The sequence below is a fragment of the Carcharodon carcharias genome, chromosome 13, assembly GCF_017639515.1.
Source record: "Carcharodon carcharias isolate sCarCar2 chromosome 13, sCarCar2.pri, whole genome shotgun sequence".
Lineage (NCBI taxonomy): Eukaryota > Metazoa > Chordata > Chondrichthyes > Lamniformes > Lamnidae > Carcharodon > Carcharodon carcharias.
The window spans coordinates 59,388,109-59,412,866 of NC_054479.1; the positions used below are offsets into that span (position 1 = coordinate 59,388,109).

The 24,758-nt window shown below is 43.7% G+C and overlaps 1 protein-coding gene across 5 annotated transcripts in view; it reads left to right on the forward strand.

The window, feature by feature from the left end:
* The window catches only part of depdc5 (DEP domain containing 5, GATOR1 subcomplex subunit), a 197,980-nt gene that overhangs the window by 78,998 nt on the left and 94,224 nt on the right, over window positions 1-24,758 (forward strand). For all 5 annotated transcript variants that reach the window (XM_041202862.1, XM_041202864.1, XM_041202860.1 and 2 more), the window contains exons 17-23: window positions 1,983-2,052; window positions 2,919-2,955; window positions 5,876-6,002; window positions 6,500-6,714; window positions 13,762-13,965; window positions 20,241-20,376; window positions 21,853-21,950. In XM_041202862.1, coding sequence (XP_041058796.1) covers window positions 1,983-2,052; window positions 2,919-2,955; window positions 5,876-6,002; window positions 6,500-6,714; window positions 13,762-13,965; window positions 20,241-20,376; window positions 21,853-21,950 — 887 coding nt within the window. The remainder of the gene's footprint in view (window positions 1-1,982; window positions 2,053-2,918; window positions 2,956-5,875; window positions 6,003-6,499; window positions 6,715-13,761; window positions 13,966-20,240; window positions 20,377-21,852; window positions 21,951-24,758) is intronic.

Consider the following 24,758-nt stretch of genomic DNA (forward strand, 5'->3'; position numbering starts at 1 on the left):
GAGTACAAACCCGTTTCCATCTGTTTTTAGATGAAGTTACATTGTTTCACAGTTTGCCATTGTGAGAGTTGAACTCTTGATCTTGGGGTTACAAGCCCAGTACCATAACCACTTGGGTCAATCAGTTGTACATGAACCGAATGGAAACCAGTTAATCAAATAAAAGGTTATACACGTTGCCAATACTAAAGATCTATCCAAGTACAATCACTGAGAAAATGTTTATTTCCTTCAAGTGCCCAACCAATTTCCTTTTGAAATCATTGATTACCTCTGCTTCCATCACCCTGTATGGTAGTCAACGAGTTCCAAGTCATTACTATGCGCTGTCTAAAAAATGTTCTTCTTCACATTCCCCTGCATCTCTTGCCCAAAGTTTTAAATCTGTGTCATCAGTACCATCAGCTAATGGGAACAAATTTTCCTTGCCTGCCTTATCCAAACCTGTCATAATCTTGTACACCTTTTCTCTTTTTTCTCTCTTTTCTCCTTCTCATTTTCTCATTTCTCTTTCATGCATGCAAGCACACACACACCTTGTACCCAAAAAATTACATTTTATGTACACTTGATATATCCAACATCAACATCAAATAGTCTCGAGCCAGCTGCAAGGTTTCCTTCAGTGTTCTCAACTATCCCCAGTCTGACTGTTCTCTCCACTTCACAAATCCTCCTGTCATGAAGATGGAATGGAATTGTTAGAACTCGTATTGGGAGAGCTGTGCTGTAGCTCCATAAACACCAATAGGGAGTCCAGCCAACTGTGTCGCAAGGCTCCAGATCCATGACTCTGTCCCAGACTGGACCACTACCCAGCGGTCCCACTCCCTCCTGGATCAGATCCCTGCTTCATTACAGCTGAGGCTTCAGCCCCGATTCCTATTGTACCTATTTGGTTCCAGTAATCCCCATCCTTACCTCTTTCCCCTAAGCTGGGGGGTGGTGGGGGTTGGTGGTGCATCTTGATCCCCTTATTTCTGTGTTAACCTTTTTATGTTTGAGGGGGTGGAGGAGGGAAGCTTGAAGGAGATACATTCAGTAAAATAACTGAGAGGCAGACAGAGAGGGGCAAGAAGAAGAGTGGTGACAAGGGAGAACAGACTTTAAAAGTGTAGTGCAGAGAGTTTCTGAGACTCAGCATTTACATTAGCCTTGTCTTAATTTGACTTTACTGAGTGCAGAATCTAAATCATTTCCACCTGTTTACACTGCTCAGTATTGGTCACCAGCAGAGCTGCACTACATTTAGAAAGTATAAATGCTGGGAGCTGTTTCACAGGCTCTGGTCTCTGTCTCTGAATTAAAACATAGCCAAGTATAAAACCAGCCAGGATGGGGGCACATGTATCAGAACTGCCCAGAGCGGGAAACGTATCTGATTTACACAGGGGGAAGAATGGGAGAAAATCAGCAAAATAGATGTGGAACCAGAAAGAAAGACTTGCATTTATATTGTGCTTTTTGCAACCACCGGACATCTCAAAGTACATTACATCAAATGAAATCCCCCTTTTTAAAGTGTTGTTACTGTCGTAATGTAGGAATTAGAGAGTGGAGTAGAAAAAGAAATGGAGTAGTACAGAAATGGAGACCTGATTTTTATTTTTGTCTGTGGACTACTCCAGGAGGAAATCAACTCAGACACATGGACACACCCATACTAAATCCTTCTTCAAATCTTTTGCTGCATTCTTTCTACTCTCTGTCTCACCAAAATTGATAACCATTACAATCTTTCCATCCTCCCATTTCCATGGATTGCTGGAACGCACCACAAGATCAGAGGTAGAGAGAGTGGAAAGAGGGATGAGATCAGCCCAGAGCTGATAAACCCAATCAGAATATGCAATGAAGAACTCAATCCTGTTAGCCATTTGTAACATTAAAAAAAAACTGTTTTATTTGATGTTCTTGAATCAATGTCCACATTGTTGGCAAGTTCCTGTTGGATTGACTTGGTCTCTTTGTTTTATCTGCAGTTTCTACACCTCCAAGAGTCAGTTATATTACAATAGTTTCACTCCTCGCATTAAACTTGCGGCAAGAAAGGTGAGTTGAGGTCTGGTTGAAGCTGTGCTGTGGTAGCATTTGAAAAATGATAGTTATTTAGCTTCTGGCTCCTATTAAAGCCTACTATTATTCATCCAAAGTAATATGTGGCTGCGTTGTATTAGCTGCTTGTATATATGATGCAAAGCTTTTTTTTCCTGCAATTATTTCTAATTTAATGACATTAAAAAGCTGCTCAGAAGGCCATCAGGTAGAACAAACATTTAATATAACCTAATACCTTACAGACTGGAAGATTTCAGGTTTGCTTCTGGCTCTAAGCCGAGTTAGCTGATCTGAGCTGGGCAGCAGGTGATGGCTTTTACTCCATTGCAAAAGAGAGAGAAAATTCAGCTAGGTTTCCTGACTGCTATTAAGCACATCCTTATGGAAAGTATACGCGTGGGTTCACCATTTCTGATTGCGTTTTAATCATAGTGGTGGCTGTAGATGGGCCATTAGTAGAAAAGGTTCATTGTAGACTTGGCTTTGGTTTATTCTAGTCTAGCATTTGAAAAAGGATTAATCTCATTTTACGTTCACTAGTCCTTAGAAAATCTATTTAGTGCAATTGCGTCCATTAGCCTCCTGTTTGCAGTTGGTATAATTATTTGATTCCCCCAGTCTAACTGTTCAGCCTAAGCCTTTGTCCTGGTCACCCTATAAAAGGAACTTGTCCTACCCAACTTTTTTTTCATTTCAAAGAAGACAGTTTATCTTTTGATCTGTGTTTTATTTTGAAGAGTGCATTTGCTAAATGTGAAATTCAATTTCCGGTATTTTACACAGATTTTGGATTTTGATTTCTTGTATTGAGGTCACCACTAAAATCCACAGACTGTTTTACATCTGTTCTGTTTTTCTAGGCACCAGCAGAGAAAGGCAAAAATAATAAAGATAACAGTAAGTGTTTGCATCGTCTCATACTCTTCTGTTGTCATGGAGACAGCAAGCCTTTTGTTGAAGTTGAATATTAGTCCCCGCCAGTGACATATCAGTCTAAGTTGTAGATGTTGTTATGTTGGAGATTCATTGGCTCCTCGTAGGAGGGCTTGCTGTTTCGAATCTTTCTGGTTTCTACCACTCAATAACCTGGTGCCTTTCAAGTCAAAAAGGGGATCAAGTGAAGCTGCAGAGATTCAGTAACAGCAGGAAAATTCAGCTTCGCAGGATCACATATTGAGGCTAGAGTTGCCAACTCTGCTTGGGTGGACGCCTGGAGTTTTCATGACCTGACCTCCTGGCTTGAAGCACCACTGACACTGCCCCCCTTCCCCACCTCTCTACCTCCACACACTTTCACCATTGACCCATCCTCCAGATGCAGTACCTTCCCACACCGAGTGGAGAGGAAACTGAATTAACCTTGATTTAATCCCCGCCTCCATCCCTAATAAATGAACATAAATCATGTGGGAATTGCAGAAAATGTTTTTCTCCAGGGCTGCTTCCAGCAATACCCTGGTGTTTGATCTTCAATTCTTGGAGACTCCAGGCCAATCTTTGCGTGTTGGCAACCCTAACTGAGGCTTGTCCTACTCTGAACAAGTGATGGCCCCTTGGTTAATGCTTTCTCTGGCCTGGCACTGAACTGTACAGATCAGATTAGATCCCCGCTCTGTACCCACTTAGCCGAGATGGTGATGAGAGGACTACAGTTAGCTGTGTGAGAGTTGGGGGAAGAACTGTTTTCTGCGTCTGAGGTGTCGCCCCTGTTGGCAAGGTATGCACGTAGGTGTCGAGTGAGGACTGAATGGGATTTGGTTGTGGTGCCACCCTGTTGGCAGATAGCATGCTAACATTGATTATCACAATGAGTTCTAGCTATTTGGGTGATCTACAAGAAGGCTACCAGTGTCTATAGATTGATAGCTCCCAAGAGTCCACACACTCAGCAGAGAAGAAGTGAAAAGTAAAGGAATCTTTGAAATAATTTATTGCTAAAGATAGGAACATTTGGTTGTCATCTTTTAAATTGTCACCCTGTTCAAGATTATGTGCCCTCAGGTTGGACGTAATAACACTTGCTGCTTTTCCTCAATCCCCGCAGAACATTCTTTCTGCCGCCTCTATGTCTCTATTTCCCACTCTGCCATCCTTGTGGCCTCTTGAGTGAGGTTGACATGTTAGTGCCATTTTGTGCTGTGAGTTTGTACCCTATGGGAATTGCATTTGAGCCTGTCCAGACTCATTTCACTGACAACGCTTACAGCCAGCGAAATGAAGAGACAGTGAGAGTGCAGTGTGCTAACCAACAACGCCATCCAGTGCCCAATTATAGACGTGTGTTCTAATATAATCATCACCCATTTCGTGATGTGTCTGAATTAACTTGTGAGTGAGTTACAAAGGTCCAATTGCTTCAGGGTTCTTGGTCATGAGCAGAAAACTCACACTGTTTAAAAATTTAGTTTAACAGTAAGATTATGATAAAACCTGGAACTCACTCCATTGTATTTTCCAGCATGTGCTGTAAAATTTGTATGTCGGGGAGAGGTATTTATTGTTTGTAGTTTTTTTTTCTGGTTGCAGTAAGTATACTTCATGTCATTAATATATGGTAAACACCAGAAGATATTGGTAGTTTGTGACCTCGACTGACACTGTGAATTTGAGATCACTATGATGATTACTGTAAGAATGTATAATATGACTTTGAATATAGTTAGTCTCTCAGATTAGAGGCTGTGCTTTATGTTTATATTGTCCAGTAGCCATGTTAGTGGCAGCAGGACTGTGCACATCAGTGTCACATAGCAACCCAATTGTAATCTTGCTGGGATCAACTTTAGTCCAGAGTCTTTCTAACCACAGATTTTGCAAAAGTGCAAACACTGGAAATCTGAAATAAATAACCCAAAATGTTGGAAATATTCTGCAGGTCAGGCAGTGCCTGTGGAGCAACAAAGGTGGGATTAAGCTTTCAGATTGGTTCTGACACAAGGTTATCAACCTGAAATGTTCACCCCACCATTCCTTCTTCACAAGTGCTGCCTGACTGAGTGTTTCCAGTTTTCGCTGTTTTTATTCAAACATTACATACATGTGCTGCAGATGACTGCATGAGACCAAGATATGAGAAGCTGATACCTCTAGCACATGCCTCATGTGGCATAAATATAGCTTCAGGGTGTGCTACTGAAACCCTTAGTCTTGCACCCTTGCGCTCTCTCTCGCGGACTCGCTTTCTCTCACACCCTCTTGATCTCACTTTCTCCTGCTTTTGCTTGCTCTTGCTCTTGTTCGTGCTCTTGCTTGCTCTTGCTCTCACTCTCGTTTACTCTTACTCTTGTTCTCACTTGGCCTTGCTCTCACTCTCTCTTACTCTTGCTCTCAAATGGCATTTCTCTCATTCTCATTCTCTAACTCTTGCTCTCACTGGCCTGCTCTCACTCTCATTCTCGCTTACCTCACTCTTGCTCTCGCTTTCTCGCTCAGCGGCTGCCATCTTGGAAGTCCCAGCAGAGAAATCGGGTTAATCTCTCATCCTTTTTCATCAAAATGGAAGTAGTTAGATTTGGTACTGTTTGTTTCAGGTTTCTTTGAATCGTATCCAGTTGAGACAGTAATACGGAACTCTAATAACATTCACACCTGAACTCATTGTTACAGAATTCCATTTTTGTCTTGATGGTCGGACCAAAATGTTTAAAAACTTCCAGCTAGCTCTGTGACTTGGTACCGCAGGGCATTCTGTAGGTCTCTTAAGGATTTACTTGTGAAGCTGACGATGATATTGTTAGGTTCTATTCAGAGCTCCCACAACTCCAAAGGAACACTGAATATTTGTCATTTATTTACTTGTGCATTTCTTCATCTTTAGCAATTGGGGCCAGCAGCCCAAAGGAATCCGAGAACAGCCTTCCAATCCAGGTGGATTACGATGCATACGATGCTCAGGTATTCCGGTTGCCTGGACCGTCTAGAGTCCAGCGGCCCACCTCCTTCAGGTGAGTTTTGTAATTGTTGCTTCTGGTTTTTGGAGTCCAAGATTTCTTTCTTGAGTCTCCCAGTTCCTGTGTCATAGGGTGGTGAGCAGCTACTTGCTGCTTCCAGCCTTTTGCCAGTATTGAACTGAAACAACAACTTGCATTTATATAGCAACTTTAATGCAGTAAAATGAAAGGGAAGTAGAGTATGAGTACCCATCTTCCACAGCTGTTACTTCCTTTGTAACAATCTTGACTTGGACATTCCCCACAGTGACCGACTGAGGACAGGAACTGAGTTGTGTGCAGATTATGAGTGATGAGGTTAGAACTGCATGTTCAAAACTATGGCCCATCACTATGCTGTTACGTTTCTTTGTATTTTGTCTATTCGGAGGTTATAAAATTACTATTCCTTGAGCTCTTTCATTGCTTGGATCAGTTCTGTTACAGATAATGTTATGCACTATCTGAGCAATACTGTACAGTGACCTCCATTTATGTGTCTCTGATTTCAGACCTGTTCGAGAAAGCCACACCAGGAAAAGTTCCAGCTCCTATGACGTTTCAAACAGTCCACCCCACCACAGAGGAACGCTGCCCCTGGAGGAAGTCAGGAGCCAGGCCTCTGACGACAGCTCTCTTGGAAAGATTTCAAATATTCTTCTGATCCCACGGCCTCATCTTCACCAGTACGAAGTTAGCAGCTCTCTGGGGTACACAAGCACCAGGGGTAAGGAAGAGGCTTTGATTTCTTCACTTTTTAAAAAATTGCTTTTTCCTTGGCCCTGCCTATTGGACTCTAACTGTAAAGGTTGGGGAGGATTCTGGTGGGGCGGGGGTGGTGGGGGTGGATGCAGGGAGCGGGTGCAGGCAGCCTCAGACTTCACCACCACCCTTTCCAGTTACTACTCCCTGTTCAACAACTCCCAGCCATCAAAGCCTGGACTGAGGTGCAACTCTCAATGCTCAACAGATCAGAAAGCTGCTTTGGAAGCCCTGGGATCCTGCTCTAGGATACTTTGGAATTGTGCACCCTGCTGTTTACTGTTGAGCAACTCTGGCACTCAGAGAGCTTCAGAAGGATAGGAGATCATAATGCAGGGTTGCAGTGACACTCATCAACTTGGCAATTGGCAGGAAAAAGAGGTCAGAAACAATTCCATTTCTATTGAACAAGAGGCACCCTTCCAGTAGGAATTTCTCTCTAAATACTCAGCCCAAGGACTTTTTGCCCTGCTAAGCTGTTGCTTGCTTAGTAGTCCTGTTCTATCATCATGGTTGTATTAGAAATACCCACATGCATGTAAGAGCTGGGAATAAGTATCTTCAAAGGCATTGAGAATGTGCCACTGTCAAAATATTTTATAATAGCGCTGATGATTGTACCTCTGCTTTCAATCTTTACAGAGCCCACATTCAGTGAGTGCAATTGGGCTGCGTGCCCCAAGTTATTCAGATCAACATTGAGCGAAAAGGGACAAACAAAGGAGGGCCACTCCTGATTGAAGGTCTCTGATCTGAATGTATCTGCCTGGTCTTAGCTGAGTTTCACTAATGATTCACCAGGAATGCGAGAGCAAGCCACACTTGACCTTTCCTAGGAAGGAACCAATGGATTCGAATTATAAGATGTCCTCCTCTGGGGTCTACCAACCGGAAGAGGTCATAACCTCTTTCAGACAAATGCTGTTGATGGCTTATTCGACGATACTTTAGTACAGCCCCAGTAAAGAATAAAGCCTATACTATGGATTCTAACAAGATGGTTCCCTAAATCCTTGAAGGCCCATGACACTAGCAGATGCTGTCTACTATCCACACCGTGAAGCCTGTGGATTAATGAGAACTGGGATCTTCAAACTTATTAGAGAACCTGACTCCCTCCCTCAGTTAAAACTAGCGAGAATTGACCTGTTAGTCTGCAGTCGTTTGTCACCGTCCCTGTTAATTCACTTGCTTCCATTAATACCACTGCAAAAATGATCAAGGGTGTGAAATTCAATCACCCCAATTTGCTGGCATGGAGGCCTACATCACACACCCATATCTCAGCAAATGGGTGAGTTAGGAGCAAGATTGTCCAGAACAAGGAGGACACTGACCATCTACTTAAGGGTGATCTTTTGAATCAGAGTTTGAATGTCAGAGCCTTTGAATGCTTGCATCACTCATCGCCTCAGCATATAAGACCATAAGACATAGGAGCAGAAATTAGGCCATTTGGCCCATCGAGTTTGCTCCGCCATTCAATCATGGCTGATAAGTTTCTTAATCCCATTCTCCCGCCTTCTCCCCATAACCTTTGATCCCCTTACCAACCAAGAACCTATCTATCTCGGTCTTAAATACACTCAATGACCTGGCCTCCACAGCCTTCTGTGGCAGTGAATTCCATAGATTCACCACTCTCTGGCTAAAGAAGTTTCTCCTCATCTTTGTTCTAAAAGGTCTTCCCTTTACTCTGAGGCTAGTCTCTCCTACTAATGGAAACATCTTCCCCACGTCCACTTTATCCAGGCCTTTCAGTGTTCTATAAGTTTCAATCAGATCCTCCCTCATCCTTCTAAACTCCAACGAGTATAGACCCTGAGTCCTCAAACGTTCCTCATGTTAAGCCTTTCATTCCTGGGATCGTTCTCGTGAACCTCTTCTGGACCCTCTCCAGGGCCAGAACATCCTTCCTGAGATACGGGGCCCAAAATTGCTCACAATATCCTAAATGTGGTCTGACCAGAGCCTTATAAAGCCTCAGCAGCCCATCCCTGCTTTTATATTCTAGTCCTCTCGAAATAAATGCCAACATTGCATTCGCCTTCCTAACTACCGACTCAACCTGCAAGTTAACCTTAAGAGAATCCTGGACTAGGACTCCCAAGTCCCTTTGCACTCCAGATTTCTGAATTCTCTCCCCATTTAGAAAATAGTCTATGCCTCTATTCCTCCTACCAAAGTGCATGACTGCACACTTCTCCAGGTTGTATTCCATCTGCCACTTCTTTGCCCATTGTCCTAACCTGTCCAAATCCTTCAGCAGCCTCCCCGCCTCCTCAATACTACCTGTCCTTCCACCTATCTTTGTATCGTCTGCAAACTTAGCCTCAGTTCCTTCATCTAGATCATTAGTGAATAAAGTGAAAAGTGTGGTCCCAACACTGACCCCTGCAGAACTCCATTAGTCACCGGCTGCCATCCTGAAAAGGACGACCTTATCCCCACTCTCTGCCTCCTGCCAGACAGCCAATCTTCTATCCATACTAGTACCTTGCCTCTAACACCATGAGCTCTTATCTTACTGAGCAGCCTCCTGTGCGGCACCTTGTCAAAGGCCTACTGGAAGTCCAAGTAGATAACATCCATTGGCTCTCCTTTGTCTAACCTGCTCATTACATCCTCAAAGAATTCTAACAGATTTGTCAGGCATGACCGCCCCTTGATGAAACCATGCTGACTTTGCCCTATTTTACCATGCACTTCCAAGTATTCTCAAATCTCATCCTTAATAATGGACTCTAAAATCTTACCAACGACCGAGGTCAGGCTAATCGGCCTGTAATTTCCTGTCTTTTGACTCACTCCCTTCTTAAACAGGGAGGTTACATTAGCGATTTTCCAGTTCTCTGGGACCCTCCCTGACTCCAGTGATTCCTGAAAGATCACCACTAACGACTCCACTATCTCTTCAGCTATCTCCTTCAGAACTCTGGGGTGTAATCCATCTGGTCCAGGTGATTTATCCATCTTCAGACCTTTCAGTTTTCCTAGCACCTTCTCCTTGGTAATGGCCACCATACTCACCTCTGCCCCCTGACTCCCCCTTGAACTTTGGGGATGTTACTTGTGTCTTCCACTGTGAAGACTGACACAAAGTACCTATTCAGTTCCTCCGCCATTTCTTTGTTCCCCACTACTACTTCTCCAGCGTCATTTTCCAGTGGCCCAATGTCCACCTTTGCCTCTCTCTTACCCTTTATATATCTAAAAAAACTCTTGCAATCTTCTTTTATATTACTGGCTAGTTTACCCTCATATTTAATCTTCTCCCTCCTTATTTCTTTTTTAGTTGTCCTCTGTTGGTCTTTGTAGGCTTCTCAATCCCCTGGTTTCCCACTGCTCTTCGCTGCATTGTATGCTTATATATTTGGCCTGCTCCCCAAGCGGAGCCTTTCCTTCAGATCTCTCAGTGGCTTTAGACTAATTTAATGGGGTTTTCTAAATCCCTTTTGTTATGACCAGGTAAGGAAGGGTGCAATGACTCCCCTTTTTATCCCCACTCCTTGGTTGAAAATAACAGGCTTTTTGAAATTTACAGGGATGAATGTGCCAATTCAGTGCATGTGCTTAACTGTTTACGCGCTGATTGCAAAGAACATTGGTCTGACAGGCTTTCTTGAGTTTAAGACAAGTAAAGGGGGTTAGCTTATATTGTGCTAAAAACATACCCAGGTTAAGATATTAAAGTATTAAAAAGGCAAACGCATGCCTTGCTGCCGGAACACATAGATGTGCGCGCACACACACATATGCAAAATTACAAAGTTAAAGTAAATAAAGGAAGTTAACTTTTTTCCAAATTAAGATTCACAAGCAAAGGCAAAGATTGTAAGTCCTTGGCTATGGTTCCCATCTGAGTAAGTTCTTAAGTTGCTCTTAAGAGATTTAGTCCTTTGTTTTTCCTCCTGGAAATTCTGCTGTGGAATTTAAAGTTCTGTCTGGGATTTCTTTGTCTGTTGCCCAGTCTGATATAAGTGAAACACAGGGTCCATCTCAGTTGAAATTGAGAGAGAGGCAAGCACCCTTTTTGCTGCCTTTAGATGTTACTTCTTCAGACTGCTCCAAAGAAGGCAGTGTTTTATACTAAAATGGCAATCCTGATCATGTGACCTCTTCCACAGAAGGTTATTAATTAGCTCATGTCTGGACAGACCTTGGCTATAGTGTTATGGCCTAGATAATTAATTTTTAATGCCCAAGACATCACTCTGAATGGCCCATTCTTCCCTGTGATGAGGTAGGAAGAACATATCAACACCTCCAACAATCTCAGTAGATTGTCTGTCTCCAGCCTGATGGAAATAGAATGTACCCATCATAGTGATTAAAATGGTGGCAGCCATTTTTAAGTTTCCGTCCATCTTTGAAGAAATCCATGACATTAGCAGGTGTGAAGTCTGGGCATTCCCTTTTTGTAATTCACATTGGAAACTTCCAAATACTTGACCAACTTACAGTTGCAGACATGTCAGGTGACCTCTGGCAGCCATTTTAAGTCGGTGTCTTTGCTTCAACAGTTGAAGTTGCCTCTTAAAAAAAAGTTCCACATGTGAATCCGGCAGATAAAATTCAAATTTAACATTTGACATCAACATATCTCAGTAACACTTTAAATAATGGCCAGAAGTGTTATGCTGAATTTTAATGGGATCTTTCATCAACAGAAAGGAAGCAGGCTGGGTCTGCCATCAGTTAGCAGAACAGTTGTAAACCACAAGCACTGCTAATTCAGTGCTTTTAATGCTTTAAAGTTTTTTTTTGATGTGGCAAATCCACTGCACAAAATATCAATCCTGATCCAGTGTGTGCAGTCACTCCATTCATACATATGACATTATTATATTGGGCAACTTGTGCTCAGTAGAAGACCAGGCAGACCACAGTTCCCTTTGTGATGAATCACTACGCCTTGGAATGAAACCGGGCTAAAAGAGTTAGATGCTGAAAGCAGGTTGCATAGATTAAGCTGTATTCCCTTGTGTATAGAAAATTAAGGGATGATCTAATTTCGATGATGAAAGGAATTCACGGGGTAGATGGAGAGAAAACATTTCCCCACTGAGAGGAGTCCAGAATGAGGGGGCTATCACCTTAAAATTGGAGTTAGGTCAGTCAGGGATGACGTCAGGAAGAACTTACTCACAAAAAGAGGAGTGGAAATCTGGACCTCTGTCCCGCAAAGCTGTTGAAGTTGTGGGATCAAGTAAACATTTCAAAACTGAGAGTGATAGAGTGTTGTTGAGTAAGAACCAAGATGGGTGGATGGAGTTCAGAAACATATCAGCCTTAATCCAACAGATTTGAGGAGATGATTGGTCTACTCCTGCTCTACATCCTTCAGTAAAGAGCAGATACAAACCCTGGTCCTGCAGCAACAGGTGGCTGTACACACTGTGCACTCTGTGTAAGCCCCATGGCTTGTTGCATTTTACATTACTGGATGTGCTGGAAAGCTATATCAGCAACTGCTGCAGAAAACTGTGTTTGGCTGTGGGGTGGGTAAACAATTCAAGGCTTCCAAGAAGCAGTTGTAGAATTTGCAAACAATCTTCGGTGTTGCAGAGAAAAGCTACAAGCCCTCCCAGAGGAACATTTCATTCAGCCTTTGGGCCACGACAACAACGCCCCTTTCACTGCGCCCCTTTTGCAACACCACTTTCACCACACCCCATTCACCGCACCAGCTAATCTTGAATCATGACAACCTGCTGCTTTGAGAAGGAAGAAGGCTCTTTGCTGTAGTTACGCTAAATTAGTTAAACCTTGCCTGGACACGTGGAGTTCTCTGAACAGTTCTGGCCTCGTCTCCATATTGTGAGAAGGATATAGAGGTACTGGAAAAGGTGCAAAATTTACAAGGATGATCATAGAACTGGGAGGTTATAATCATTACGAAAAGCTGGAACTCTTTTCTCTAGGAAAGAGAAGACTGAGGGCTGATCTTACAGAAGTCAAAAATTATGAAGGGATTTGAAGGGTAGATGTAGATCAGATGTTCCCAATTGTGGAGGAGGCCAGAACTAGGGCTGATGAATATAAGAAAGTCATTAACAACTCCAATAGGAAATTGATGAGAAACATTTTAGCAAAGAGTGATGAGAATGCCTCCACAGAGAGTAGCTGAAGCAAATGGAATAGGTGCATTTAAGGGGAGGCTAGATAAGTATATGAGGGAGAAAAAAGGTTAGAGTTAGATAAAGTAGGGTGGGATAAGGCTTGTGGAGAGCATATACACCATCATGAGTAATGGGCCGAATGGCCTGTGCTGTATGTTCTGTGTAACCTATCTTGCATTGCTGGTATTTATTATATTAAGGCCTTTGTGACCTTCTTGAATGTTGCAAAAACGTTTCTGTCCTGACCATGGTTTAATTCTGATTACCCTGTAGACCTGTAACTGATATCCATTGAACTTCGCTCCAGCATAGATCAGCGCCCTGTGGGGAAGGGATGGGGGGGGCGGGGGGGTTGGGGGTGGGGGGGGGGGATGGCGGTGAGGGGGAGGGCCATGATGTGGGTGGGGGGAAGGTGGGGGGGTGGTAGGAGGGGATCGCGGTGTGGGGGGTGGCGGTGAGGTGGGGAGGTGACGTTGGGGGGAGGGGGGATGGTGGTGAGGGGTAGGGGGGATGGCGGATAGTGATGAGGGGTAGTGGGGATGATGGGGAGGGGGGATAATGGTGGGAATGGCAGTGAGGGGGTGATGGCAGTAAGAGGGGAGGGGGATAATGTTGAGGCAGGAGAGGTAATGGCGGTGAGGTGGAAGGGTGGGGGTGCGGGAGGGCAGATGGCTGGGGTGGGCATGGTGGCGAGGTTTCCTCAAGGACAATTAAAGTTTAAGAATAATATATTAATAGGCAGAAACTAAATGGGTTGGAATGCCAGTTTTACAGACTGCCCAATATTACTCACTAATTCAGCAGTTGCCTGACGGGAGAGGTAGGGGAACGTTGCCTTGTTAATTGTCCATCAACTGTTATCTTTGTTGATTCTGGGCTCAACTTTGCAGATATCCTGGAACGAATGATTGACTCACAGCAGAGGGATTCCAGTGCTCCAGGACGTTTTCATGTTGGCAGCGCTGAGTCCATGCTCCATATTCGACCGGGCGGCTACACCCCTCAGCGGGCACTCATTAATCCGTTTGCACCTTCCCGAATGCCAATGAAGCTAACGTCAAACAGGAGGAGGTGGATGCATACATTCCCAATAGGTAAGAGAGATGGGCTGGCAGCTTGTTGGGCATGGCAAGTAATTGAATTGAGCAATCCTTGCCAACATTGCTAAGAGCTCAGATGGTGAGTGTGCTGCTTGGGTTTGGTACTGAACGAAACAGCCCAACAAGGCCCAAATGCGATCCCTGCCCGATCTTCAGCTTGGGATTCTCCACCAGACCAGCAGGTAAATTCACCTCAACATGCAAATGCTAGACAGGAGAAGGAAGGACAGTCTTCACTGTGACACTGCTCACAGTCGGCTTACTGACCATTACTGTCTAGGCCACGCGTAGCTATATCCGTGAAATACAGTAATCAGAAGACAGTGCAATATTTCATTGATGTATGTTTTCACGGGAACCTGAGAGGAAGCAGAGTTAGGATAGGTCTTGCAGCCCATCAAAGGTCATTCCTCCATTCTGGGATATTTATTTATACAACTCGGTAGACCAACTGCAGTGTTCACTCGACACTGTAGCAACTATATTCTCATCTTGTCCCTCTGTAATACTGTTCCTGCTGCCCATCCCAATCCTATTTCCACCGAGATCTGCCAATTGAGTTGCTTGTTTTATGTTCAGATTGAGTTTGAATTGCAAGGGTTTGAGGGGGAAGTACCTGAAGCAAAGAGAAACTCTGAATAGACTCAACTTCTGGTGGATGAATAACCATGGGTGGTTTGACTGCAGTAAATGAGACACTGAACAGGCCCTGCTTTAATGCTCTTGCAGCCAGATATGAATGGGAAAGGAATGGAAACAGCATGTGGTCATGTTTAAAATGAATCTAATGGTGAGTTTGAGGGATAGACCTTTGAGCAGTAGTAATTGAGTATCCTGTTCTGGGTTGCATTCAGTAACACCCTAAGTTCCACTAGAACAGATATGATTGGGTAATTCCCCCATCACTCCTGGAAACCACATTGCTGTAAATTGCTGGGATCGATTGAACCATATAATTTGTTATGTAACTATCCTCCACTGACTGTATTTTGCTGCAGAAACCCTGCTGTACTCAGGGGTGAGGGGGTGGAATTCTTATTGCTGTAATTTCAGTCATGGGTTCAGAGATTTTTAAGTCCTGTCCCATCTCCAACTCTTTGGTTGGGACAGAACAGCTTCATTAATTGTTTGACCGGAGCATCTAATTATATTTTGAGTCAAGTTTTCCATGAAATTTGCTGCTACTTTTTAAGCTTTCTCCACATCACAGGAGCAAAGACTAACCTGATCAGCTCTGGGAAACCACATACTGAGCACACAAATGAAAGTACCTTCAGGACATTGTTCTGCTGCTGCATCATATAAAACCTACTACACTCTCAGTGCTCTGTGGTTTGCTTCTGTTCTCGATACCTTCTCCTATTCACCAACAAGCCGTGAGGACGCACTAACCAGAGATACGCCCCTGTGACCTGCACCAGCCATTCATACCTTTCATGTGTGTACTGTATGTCCTGGTCCAGAAATATGAGCACATAACCTAGGCTGCCATTTCAATGCATTAAGAGGGAGAGCAGCCCTGTCAGAGGTGCAGTCTTTCAGATGAGATGTTACACTTTCCAGTCTGCTCTCTGTTTGGATATAAAAGATCCCATGGCACTTTTCGGAGGAGAGGAGGCATGTTCTCCTGATGTTCATATTTATCCCTCACCCAACAATCAAAAACAGATTATTTGGTCATTTATTTCAAAACTGTTCCTGTGAACTTGCTGTGCATAAATTAGCTGCCATGTTTCTGACATTACAATAGAGACTACACTTCAAAAGTGATTTACTATTGTGAAAAGTGCTTATATAAATGTGTCTCTTTTTCATTATTCCAAATACAGATGAAGCAAATGACAGGTGAGGCGAGGCTTGTGAATTGATAAGCTGCTTTATTTTGTAGTTTAGTGAATGTACGTTATGATGGGACTCACTTAATTCAATCAGGGCAGCTTATTTTCACGTAATTGATGAATTGCTGCAGTGTTTCTTGTAAATGGTACACATTCCAGTCACTGCACACAATGCTGCAGAGAGTGAACATTTAAAGTGATGGATACTTTGTCCTGGATGGTGTCAAGCTTCTTGAGTGTTGTGGGAGCTGCACTCATCCAGGCAAGTGGAGAGTATTGCCTTACACTTGTGACTTGTGCCTTGTAGATGTCGGACAGGCTTTGGGGAGTTGGGAGATGAGTTACTCGCCGCAGGATTCCCAGCCTCTGACCTGCTCTTGCAGCTACAGTATTTATATGGCTAGTCCAGTTCAGTTTCTGATCAACGGTGGCCCCAGGATGTTGTTGGTGGGGGATTCAGTGGTGGTCATGCCGTTGAATGTCAAGTGGGGGAGTGATTAGATTCTTTCTCGTTGGAAATGGTTATTGTCTGGCACTTGTGTGGCATGAATGTTGCTGGCCATTTATCAGCCCAAGCCTGGATATTGTCCGGGTCTTGCTGCATTTGGACATGGACTGCTTCAGTATCTGAGGAGTCGTGAATGGTGCTGAACATTGTGCAATCACCTACGAACATCCCCACTTCTGACCTTATGATGGAAGGAAGGTCATTGATGAAGCAGCTGAAGAAAGTTGGGCTGAGGAGACTATCCTGAGGAACTCCTGCAGTAATGTCCTGGAGCTGAGATGATTGACCTCCAACAACCACAACATCTTCCTTTGTGCTAGGTATGACCTCAACCAGCGGAGAGTTTTACCCCTGATTCCCATTGACGCCGGTTTTGCTAGGGCTCCTTGATGCCACACTCGGTCAAATACTGCCTTGATGTCAAGGGCAGTCACTTTCACCTCACCTCTGGAGTTCAGCTCTTTTGTCCATGTTTGAACAAAGGCTGTAATGAGGTCAGGAACTGAGTGGCCCTGGTGGAACCCAGTACTATTATTTAAAGTATCTGGGGAAACCATATCAGTGTTGGACCATTGACACCCTAACTACTGATCATTTTGATCTCTTTATTACTTTTTACAATGCTTTAAAACACAATATTTAAAGGGAATTATTTTTGTTTTGAAAACATTAAGATCATGACTGTGTCTAAGCAGGCCACAAAAGCAAACAAGCTTGCACAATCCTAGACTAGATTGTCATTTACAGGGTGAGTACATAAATAGAACAAGGGTTATCCTCTATATAAGAGAAAAACTGAAAGGCTGTTTCTAAAATGACCATCCAAGATGGTCACACTGCTGTTGATTATCCAGGCAGTGTAGCCAGTTGCTGGGTAGCTTCCACAAACCTAAAGGATGTGTACCACTCTGTCCCCCTGTACAAGAATGCTACCAGATATTTCTCTGCTGCCACCTTGAACTGAAACATTACCAGTTTAAGATGCGCCTCTTTGGCTTTTCCTCAGCACCAAGTTTCCCCAAAGTGCTTGCATGTGACCTAGGTTCATCTTGGCATGTAACAGGGAAAAGCTAATGCCTTGAGCCGTGCCAGCTCCAAAGAGAAGATCTGTTCACTCCTTTCTGGTGAAGAAGGGGATGCTCCTTGTGATAGCCTCTCTCACAGTTGACCATGTTCCTAACAGTTGGAGGCTCATGCAGCAGAACTGAACTCAGAACAAATGGGCAATCAAAGCAGGCACCTCCATCCATTAGAATGCTGGTTAATACAATATGGTCACCTGGTTAATATGATATGGCAAGCTGATCTGTGCATCTGATCAAATAAAGTTCAGAGGTCTAAAAGAAGGAGCTGCCATTCCTGTTCCTTTTGACCATGTGCAATGCTGCCAGAATCTGGCTGTTTGCGTGATGAATCTACCCTGTTAACTCAACATTTAGCTTGAGTGAGTACAATGTGGCAGATGTCATCTCACACTTGATCTTCACTTTGTGGTTGTCAGGACGTTTCATGCAGTTTGAAAGGCAGAGGCATTAGATCTGTTTGCCTCTTTGGCCAGACATCAGCTGCCAGCTTTGTGTTTCAGGAGAGGAGGCTGCTTTCCAGTCTGGAAACTGAACATCATCTCATTTCTCCTGAAACAGATTCCTGAATGCATTTCCCAAGTTCAAAAGATCCAGCAGGGAAAACTAAGGCACTAGATTCCTCATAATTGACCTTGCAAGCCTCATTGTCAGGCATCGTAGAAATAGGCTTATGCAGCATTGCACCATATTGTAGGAGGGAGCTAATTTCATAATTGGTCAGTTATTGCATTCAAAACATACTGCTTAGTATTCTCATAACTGAAAGATAATGGCTATTAGATTTGGCTCTACCATGCGCAGCGATAAACTCATCGATTAGTTTCCAAAGGGCATCGACTAATACAACTTGTTACACAAACAGAAATGGTTCACACACTTATGTTCTCCTTGTCAAGTTAGCCTCTGTCTTATGATGTCCTGTACATTGTGGATTATTTAGGGGACAGTGTTGGCCTGTTCCATTCTAGTTGTTTGAAAATGTGCTAAGTTAGGCCCTTACTGCATCTTACTGAGCCTGTGCTTCATTCTGGGGCTTGAAAGTCAGATGGAGGTCTGAAAGTGACTAGCCAAGTTAGTTTGGCTCAAAACCAACCTAAACATTTATCGAGAGCCACCTTAGAAATTGACAGAAAACTGGAGGCAAAAAAGAATATGCGATTTAACCCAAGGAGTCTGTAGATTGTGTTGAGCAGGAAAAGTGGAACTGTATTCATAAGAAGACTTGGTAACTTGCCCCATGGATTTCCACTGAAGTATTTATGGCAGAAGTCTGACCTTTGTTTAGGCCAAGGGTGTGATACCATGTAGCTTAATACTGATTCATCCACTCACCTTGACCACTCGCATGCAATCATTGAACTTATCTCGGCACTGCTGCCATGTTCTCTAGGCAACGCTCCGGCATTAACCTCCATATGTGTGACCAGTGCTTCCAGGGCAGTGTCAGTGAAGCAGAGACCCTCTCCCTAGCATGCTGCAACATCCCCCTTTGATCCTGACTATTCCAAAGTGTTTATCCAGCAGCCTGCAGTTCATTCGTGCAGTTTTCCTTTCATAGGGACTGCGCCTTTAAAAAGGGAATACTACCTCGAGCATGTGGTTTGCCCACAATGCTACTTGGCACCCTGCAGGGCACAGAGGCCGCCAGCTGCGTTACAGAGAGCAGTGCAGTGTGGGATCCGCTCGGGACCATTTCCAATGGTGGAAGTGAGGTAGGTGCACCGATTTTAGTTGCTAGCCACCTCATTCGGCAACAGCATGGAAAGATCATGACCCCCACAGGACACAGGCCAATTCCTAGCCCCAAGTCTTTAACATTTGACACAGGCTACACTGTGTGGTGTACAGACAGCCAGGTTATTCAGTAAGAAGAACTTTAGCTTGTAGTTGCAAAAAAAGAGGATAGTTCATTCTTTTTCCTGACAAGTATCTGCTTTGAGGGCTTGGCACCCAACTCTTTCACTTGAGGTATACTGTGAATTGAAAAAGGTAGAGCATCTGATTTGTCAATTGCTAGCCTTAATTGATAACAGTTCCAGGGTGCCAGTATTTTGGGCATCCCCAATTTCCTATACATGGGTGGTAGCCAACGTTCCCTCTAAGCTGTGTGGCCGCACAGTGATCCAAAAGTTCCTGCTCGGCCCCTTTAAGTTACTGCACAAAAAAAATTTCAAGGGGCCATGGACTTAAATTGTCCACGCACAGTCAAAAAAAATAGAGGGTTTGTTGATGGTAGCCCTCCAGTCAGTTTTATAATGAGGGGCTAGTAAATTGTCCGGTGTTTTTCAAATAATGCTCTTTCAGCATTTACAAATTTAACTACTTGGTTTTGTTGTATATTTAGTTAGGGCCGTTCCCCTGAATTGTAAAATGAATTTTGCCTTCGTTCTTAGATTTAGGTTTCCTCTCCGGGATGGTGAAAGGACCAATCTAATATCATAACGTTTTCATGCGTGCTGTTGTTTTTGAGGAATGGTCAGGACACTGGAAGAGTTTGCCACTTGTATTGAAACAATATCGCAAAGTCTTTAATGCCCATTGGAAGAAGGAGACACGTCCTTGGTTTTACATCTCATTCAGTAAATATTGGCACCCCTCACTGTGCAGTTCAACCTTGGTCCATTGTGGAATTGGGCACAAACACAAAATGGGACTTAGACCCATGACTTCCCAACTTGGAAGCACCAATGCCATCCCCAGAGTCAGACCAGCTCTTTAAACTTGAACCTGGATTCAATCGTTTCCTTCCTTATGATGTATATTAGACAGGGTTTTTTTTGTGTGTGTAGTTGCCATGGTGTTAGGTGTGATTGTATGGTCTGTACATTACATTCACAGGTCCCTCTGGAGAAGCAATCCAGATCCATCACCAGACCAGACAGCATATGGCAGAGCTTCAGGGAAGCAGTGTACAGGATCCTACACACTCCTCCGCAGAACTACTGGAGCTAGCTTACCATGAAGCGACTGGCAGGTTGGCATGGATGATACCATTGGCAAATAATTCATGAACACTAACCCCTGTTGGGGTGCATCAGGAGCTAGAAACCCAGCCTGCTTCCAATTCCGTTCTGCCCAGTACCATTTATTGAAATTTATTATAAAGGCTGTTTACTGGATTGTTATGTAATGAAAGAACTTGGTTGTTATATAACACCTGATAATCCTCCAAATATCTTGAAGTGTGTGAAAAGTTATGAATGAGCTGTGAATTGTGGACAGTGTTGTAATGTAGGAAACGCTGCAGTCAGATTGCACACGGCAAACTCTCACAAACAGCAGATTAAATAAGTGACCAGTTAATCTATTTTTGGGGATAATATTTAAGAGAGGAATGTTGGCCAGGTCACCAATAGTGCCATGAAATTATCTTTATCAACTTGAGAGCTCAGATTGGGCTTTAGTTGAATGTCTTGTTTCAAAGATAATGCCTCCTAAAATGCAGCATTCCCTCAGGGCTGCACAGGAGTGTCAGCCTCAGTTATACGCTTCAGTCCTGAGGTACGATCTACAAAGTTTTATAAAGGGACGCGCCTGGTGCAGCAACGCGCCTGGTACAGGTACGTGCCTGATTGTTCGAATGCGTCCCAGATGGCAGGTTGCAAATGATGCAGCTCTGGAAAGGTTTGCTTCTTGGTCAACCTACATTGTTTTAACAGCTGTGAATCAGAGTTCACAGAAAATAACACTCCTGTTTACGAATAGCTGTATGAGGAAGGCGTGTGTCACCTCCTGTCACTGATCTTTGACTGCTATAAGAGCAGGGTTGGTCAGACAGACAGGATTTGTTGCCATTTGCACAGTTGCCAAAACTGATGAGAATGTGTAACAATCCACTTTTCCTATTTTGTGATGTAATCAGAGCAGAACTTAATGTTGCCACAGCTAGAGAGCTCCAGAAATTGGCCGACCCAACAGAAACAGGGTATCAAGGGATGTGTGAGAGGCATGGCCAGAATACAGATCTCTCCCTCTAACACATTTTGTTACGCCTGTGCTGCTCCTTTATCCTAAGCTGCGGTCTTCAGGGTTTTTAGCCATGTGTAATTAGTATGAACTTTGACAGCCCATTACATCCAAAGTTGATTTAATTTTGAAGTATTAACTTTGACAGTAAAGAGTACAGCACCTCACGTTTTCCCTTCTTGCTCCCTCTGCCTCACTGTATACATGTTTATCCATTCCTAGAGTTAGTGTGATCAGTGAGATGTGTAACATGCTGAATCTTGACTTGAAAACCAGTGAGCGTGTGCTATCTTGTCAGTTTTGTCCTTCATCTCTTCAGGAATTTCTAATTGCAACCTGTCTTCCATCTGGCAAGGCTTTTTTGACTTTGATTAAAATTAAAGAGTGAAAGTAAAATGGTGATTTTGAATGCGCCATTGAATAACATTAGCGTGTTCCTGCTGCTTATTGTAACGTATCTCTGGTATGTATCTCTTACCCCTAGACGGAGCACCGCCAGGCAGGCTGCTGATAACCTATCTTTCCTGGGGTGTACAGGAGTGGAGGAGTTTGCCACGAGTCCTGCCAGCAGCCACAGTGCAGGTGAGAATATGGAGGGACTGGACCTATTCTTTTTTTGTTGTAACTTTATGTTCATTTAAGAATTAGTTTCATCTTTTCGCATTGCCTTGCTGTTGACCTCAAGGACTGAGTTCAGACATGGATAATACTATACAGAGCTGGGAATGTGATAATATTCACAATATAACCTCAACCAGTTGAACAGAATCTAAAAACAAAAAACTGCGGATGCTGGAAATCCAAAACAAAAACAGAATTACCTGGAAAAACTCAACAGGTCTGGCAGCATCGGCGGAGAAGAAAAGAGTTGACATTTCGAGTACTCATGACCTTTAGCAGAACTAGGTGAATCCAAGGAGAGGGGTGAAATATAAGCTGGTTTAAGGTGGTGGGGGGGGGGGGTGGGAAAGAGAAGTGGAGGGTGGGGGGTGTGGTTGTAGGGACATGCAAGCAGTGATAGGAGCAGATAATCAAAAGATGTCACAGACAAAAGAACGAAAGAACACAGGTGTTGAAGTTGGTGATATGTGCTAATTAAGAATGGATGGTAGGGCACTCAGCGTATAGCTCTAGTAGGGGTGGGGGTGCATAAAAGATTTAAAAATAATGGAAATAGGTGGGAAAAGAAAAATCTATATAAATTATTGGAAAAAACAAAAGGAAGGGGGAAGAAACGGAAAGTGGGTGGGGATGGAGGAGGGAGTTCAAAATCTAAAGTTGTTGAATTCAATATGCAGTCTGGAAGGCTGTAAAGTGCCTAGTCAGAAGATGAGGTGCTGTTGCTCCAGTATGTGTTGGGCTTCACTGGAACAATGCAGCAAGCCAAGGACAGACATGTGGGCAAGAGAGCAGGGTGGAGTGTTAAAATGGCAAGCGACAGGGAGATTTGGGTCATTCTTGCTGACAGACCGCAGGTGTTCTGCAAAGCGGTCGCCCAGTTTACGTTTGGTCTCTCCAATGTAGAGGAGACCACATTGGGAGCAACGAATGCAGTAGACTAAGTTGAGGGAAATGCTGCTTCACTTGAAAGGAGTGTTTGGGCCCTTGGACGGTGAGGAGAGAGGCAGGTGTTACATCTTTTGCATGGGCATGGGGAGGTGCCATAGGTGGGGGTTGAGGAGTAGGGAGTGATGGAGGAATGGACCCTTCCTTTTGTTTTTTCCAATAATTTATATAGATTTTTCTTTTCCCACCTATTTCCATTATTTTAAAATCTTTTATGCCCCCCCACCCCCACTAGAGCTATACCTTGAGTGCCCTACCATCCATTCTTAATTAGCACATTCGTTTAGATAATATCACCAACTTCAACACCTCTGTGTTCTTTTGTCTGTGACATCTTTTGATTATCTGCTCCTATCACTGCTTGCTTGTCCCTACAACCACAACCCCCCCTCCACTTCTCTCTCCCCCCCAACCCACACACACACACACACACACACACACACCACTCCCCCCCCCCCACCCCGCCCCCCCCCCCAACCTTAAACCAGCTTATATTTCACCCCTCTCCTTGGATTCACCTAGTTCTGTTGAAGGGTCATGAGGACTCGAAACGTCAACTCTTTTCTTCTCCGCCGATGCTGCCAAACCTGCTGAGTTTTTCCAGGTAATTCTGTTTTTGTTTTGAACAGAATCTAGCCTTCAGCCCTCTTCTGCCATTCAATGAGGTCATGGCTGATCTGTGCCCTAACACCATATACCCATGTTTGCCCCATGCCCTTTAATACTTTTACTTCCCAAAGAGCCATCAATTTCAATTTTAAGTTTGAACAATTCATCTGACATCAATTGCCATTTGTGGTAGAGAGTTCCAAACCTTTACCAGCCTTTGTGTGTATTAGTGTTTCCTGATTTCACTCTGAAAGATCTGGTTCTAATTTTTTAGACTGTGCTCCCTAGACCTAGACACTTTAATCAGCAGAAATAGGTTCTCTCTAACCACCCTAACTATTTCTCTTAATATCATGAAAACTTTGATCAAATCAGACCCTAACTGTCTAAGTTCCAAGGAATGCAACCCTAGTTTGTGTAATCTCTCCTCACAATTTAACTCTTGGCATCCAGGTCTCATCCTGGTAAACCTACCCTCCATGGCCAGTATATCCTTCCCAAGTTGTGGTATCCAGAACTGCTCACAGTGCTTCAGGTGTGTTCTGATCAGGACTTTGTACATCTGAAATATGACTTCTATCCCCTCTAGATATAAAGGCCAATATTCTATTTGTCATCTTGATTATTTTCAATATCATGACATTTTAATAATCTCTGTATCCAGACTCTCAAATTTCGTGGGACCACCATCTTTCCTAGCTTTTTGCTATTTAGAAAGTACTCTGTCCTATTCTTTTTGGTTCAAAGTGGGTGACCTCATATATGCCTACATTGAAATCCATTCGTCAGAAAAGCAGTGTGACAATTCTGAGGCAGTGAAAGGGTCAGGAGAGGTAGTGCTGGGTCCTGTCTTTATGCTTTCAGAATGATGTTACTGAGGGGCAGCATGAGGCTTGGATCAGGGCCAAGGATGGATCCATGGGGGACACCAGAGGTTATGGAGGTGGGAATGGGAAGCAGAAGTTGTTGCGGTGATTCTCTGGCTGTGATTGGACAGACAGAAATGGAACAAGATGAGTGTAGTTGGATAACAATGGAGAGGGTTGGGGAAAATGGTGGTGTGGTCAAAGGCCACAGACAGGTTAAGAAGGATGATCAACGGATAGTTTACAATAGCTGCAGTATACCATTTGTAACTTGTTTGTAAGGTCGGGTTGACTGACGGACCTGGCTCATCAGAATCTTCTCACTGTTGGTCTCTTGCAAGTCTGACAT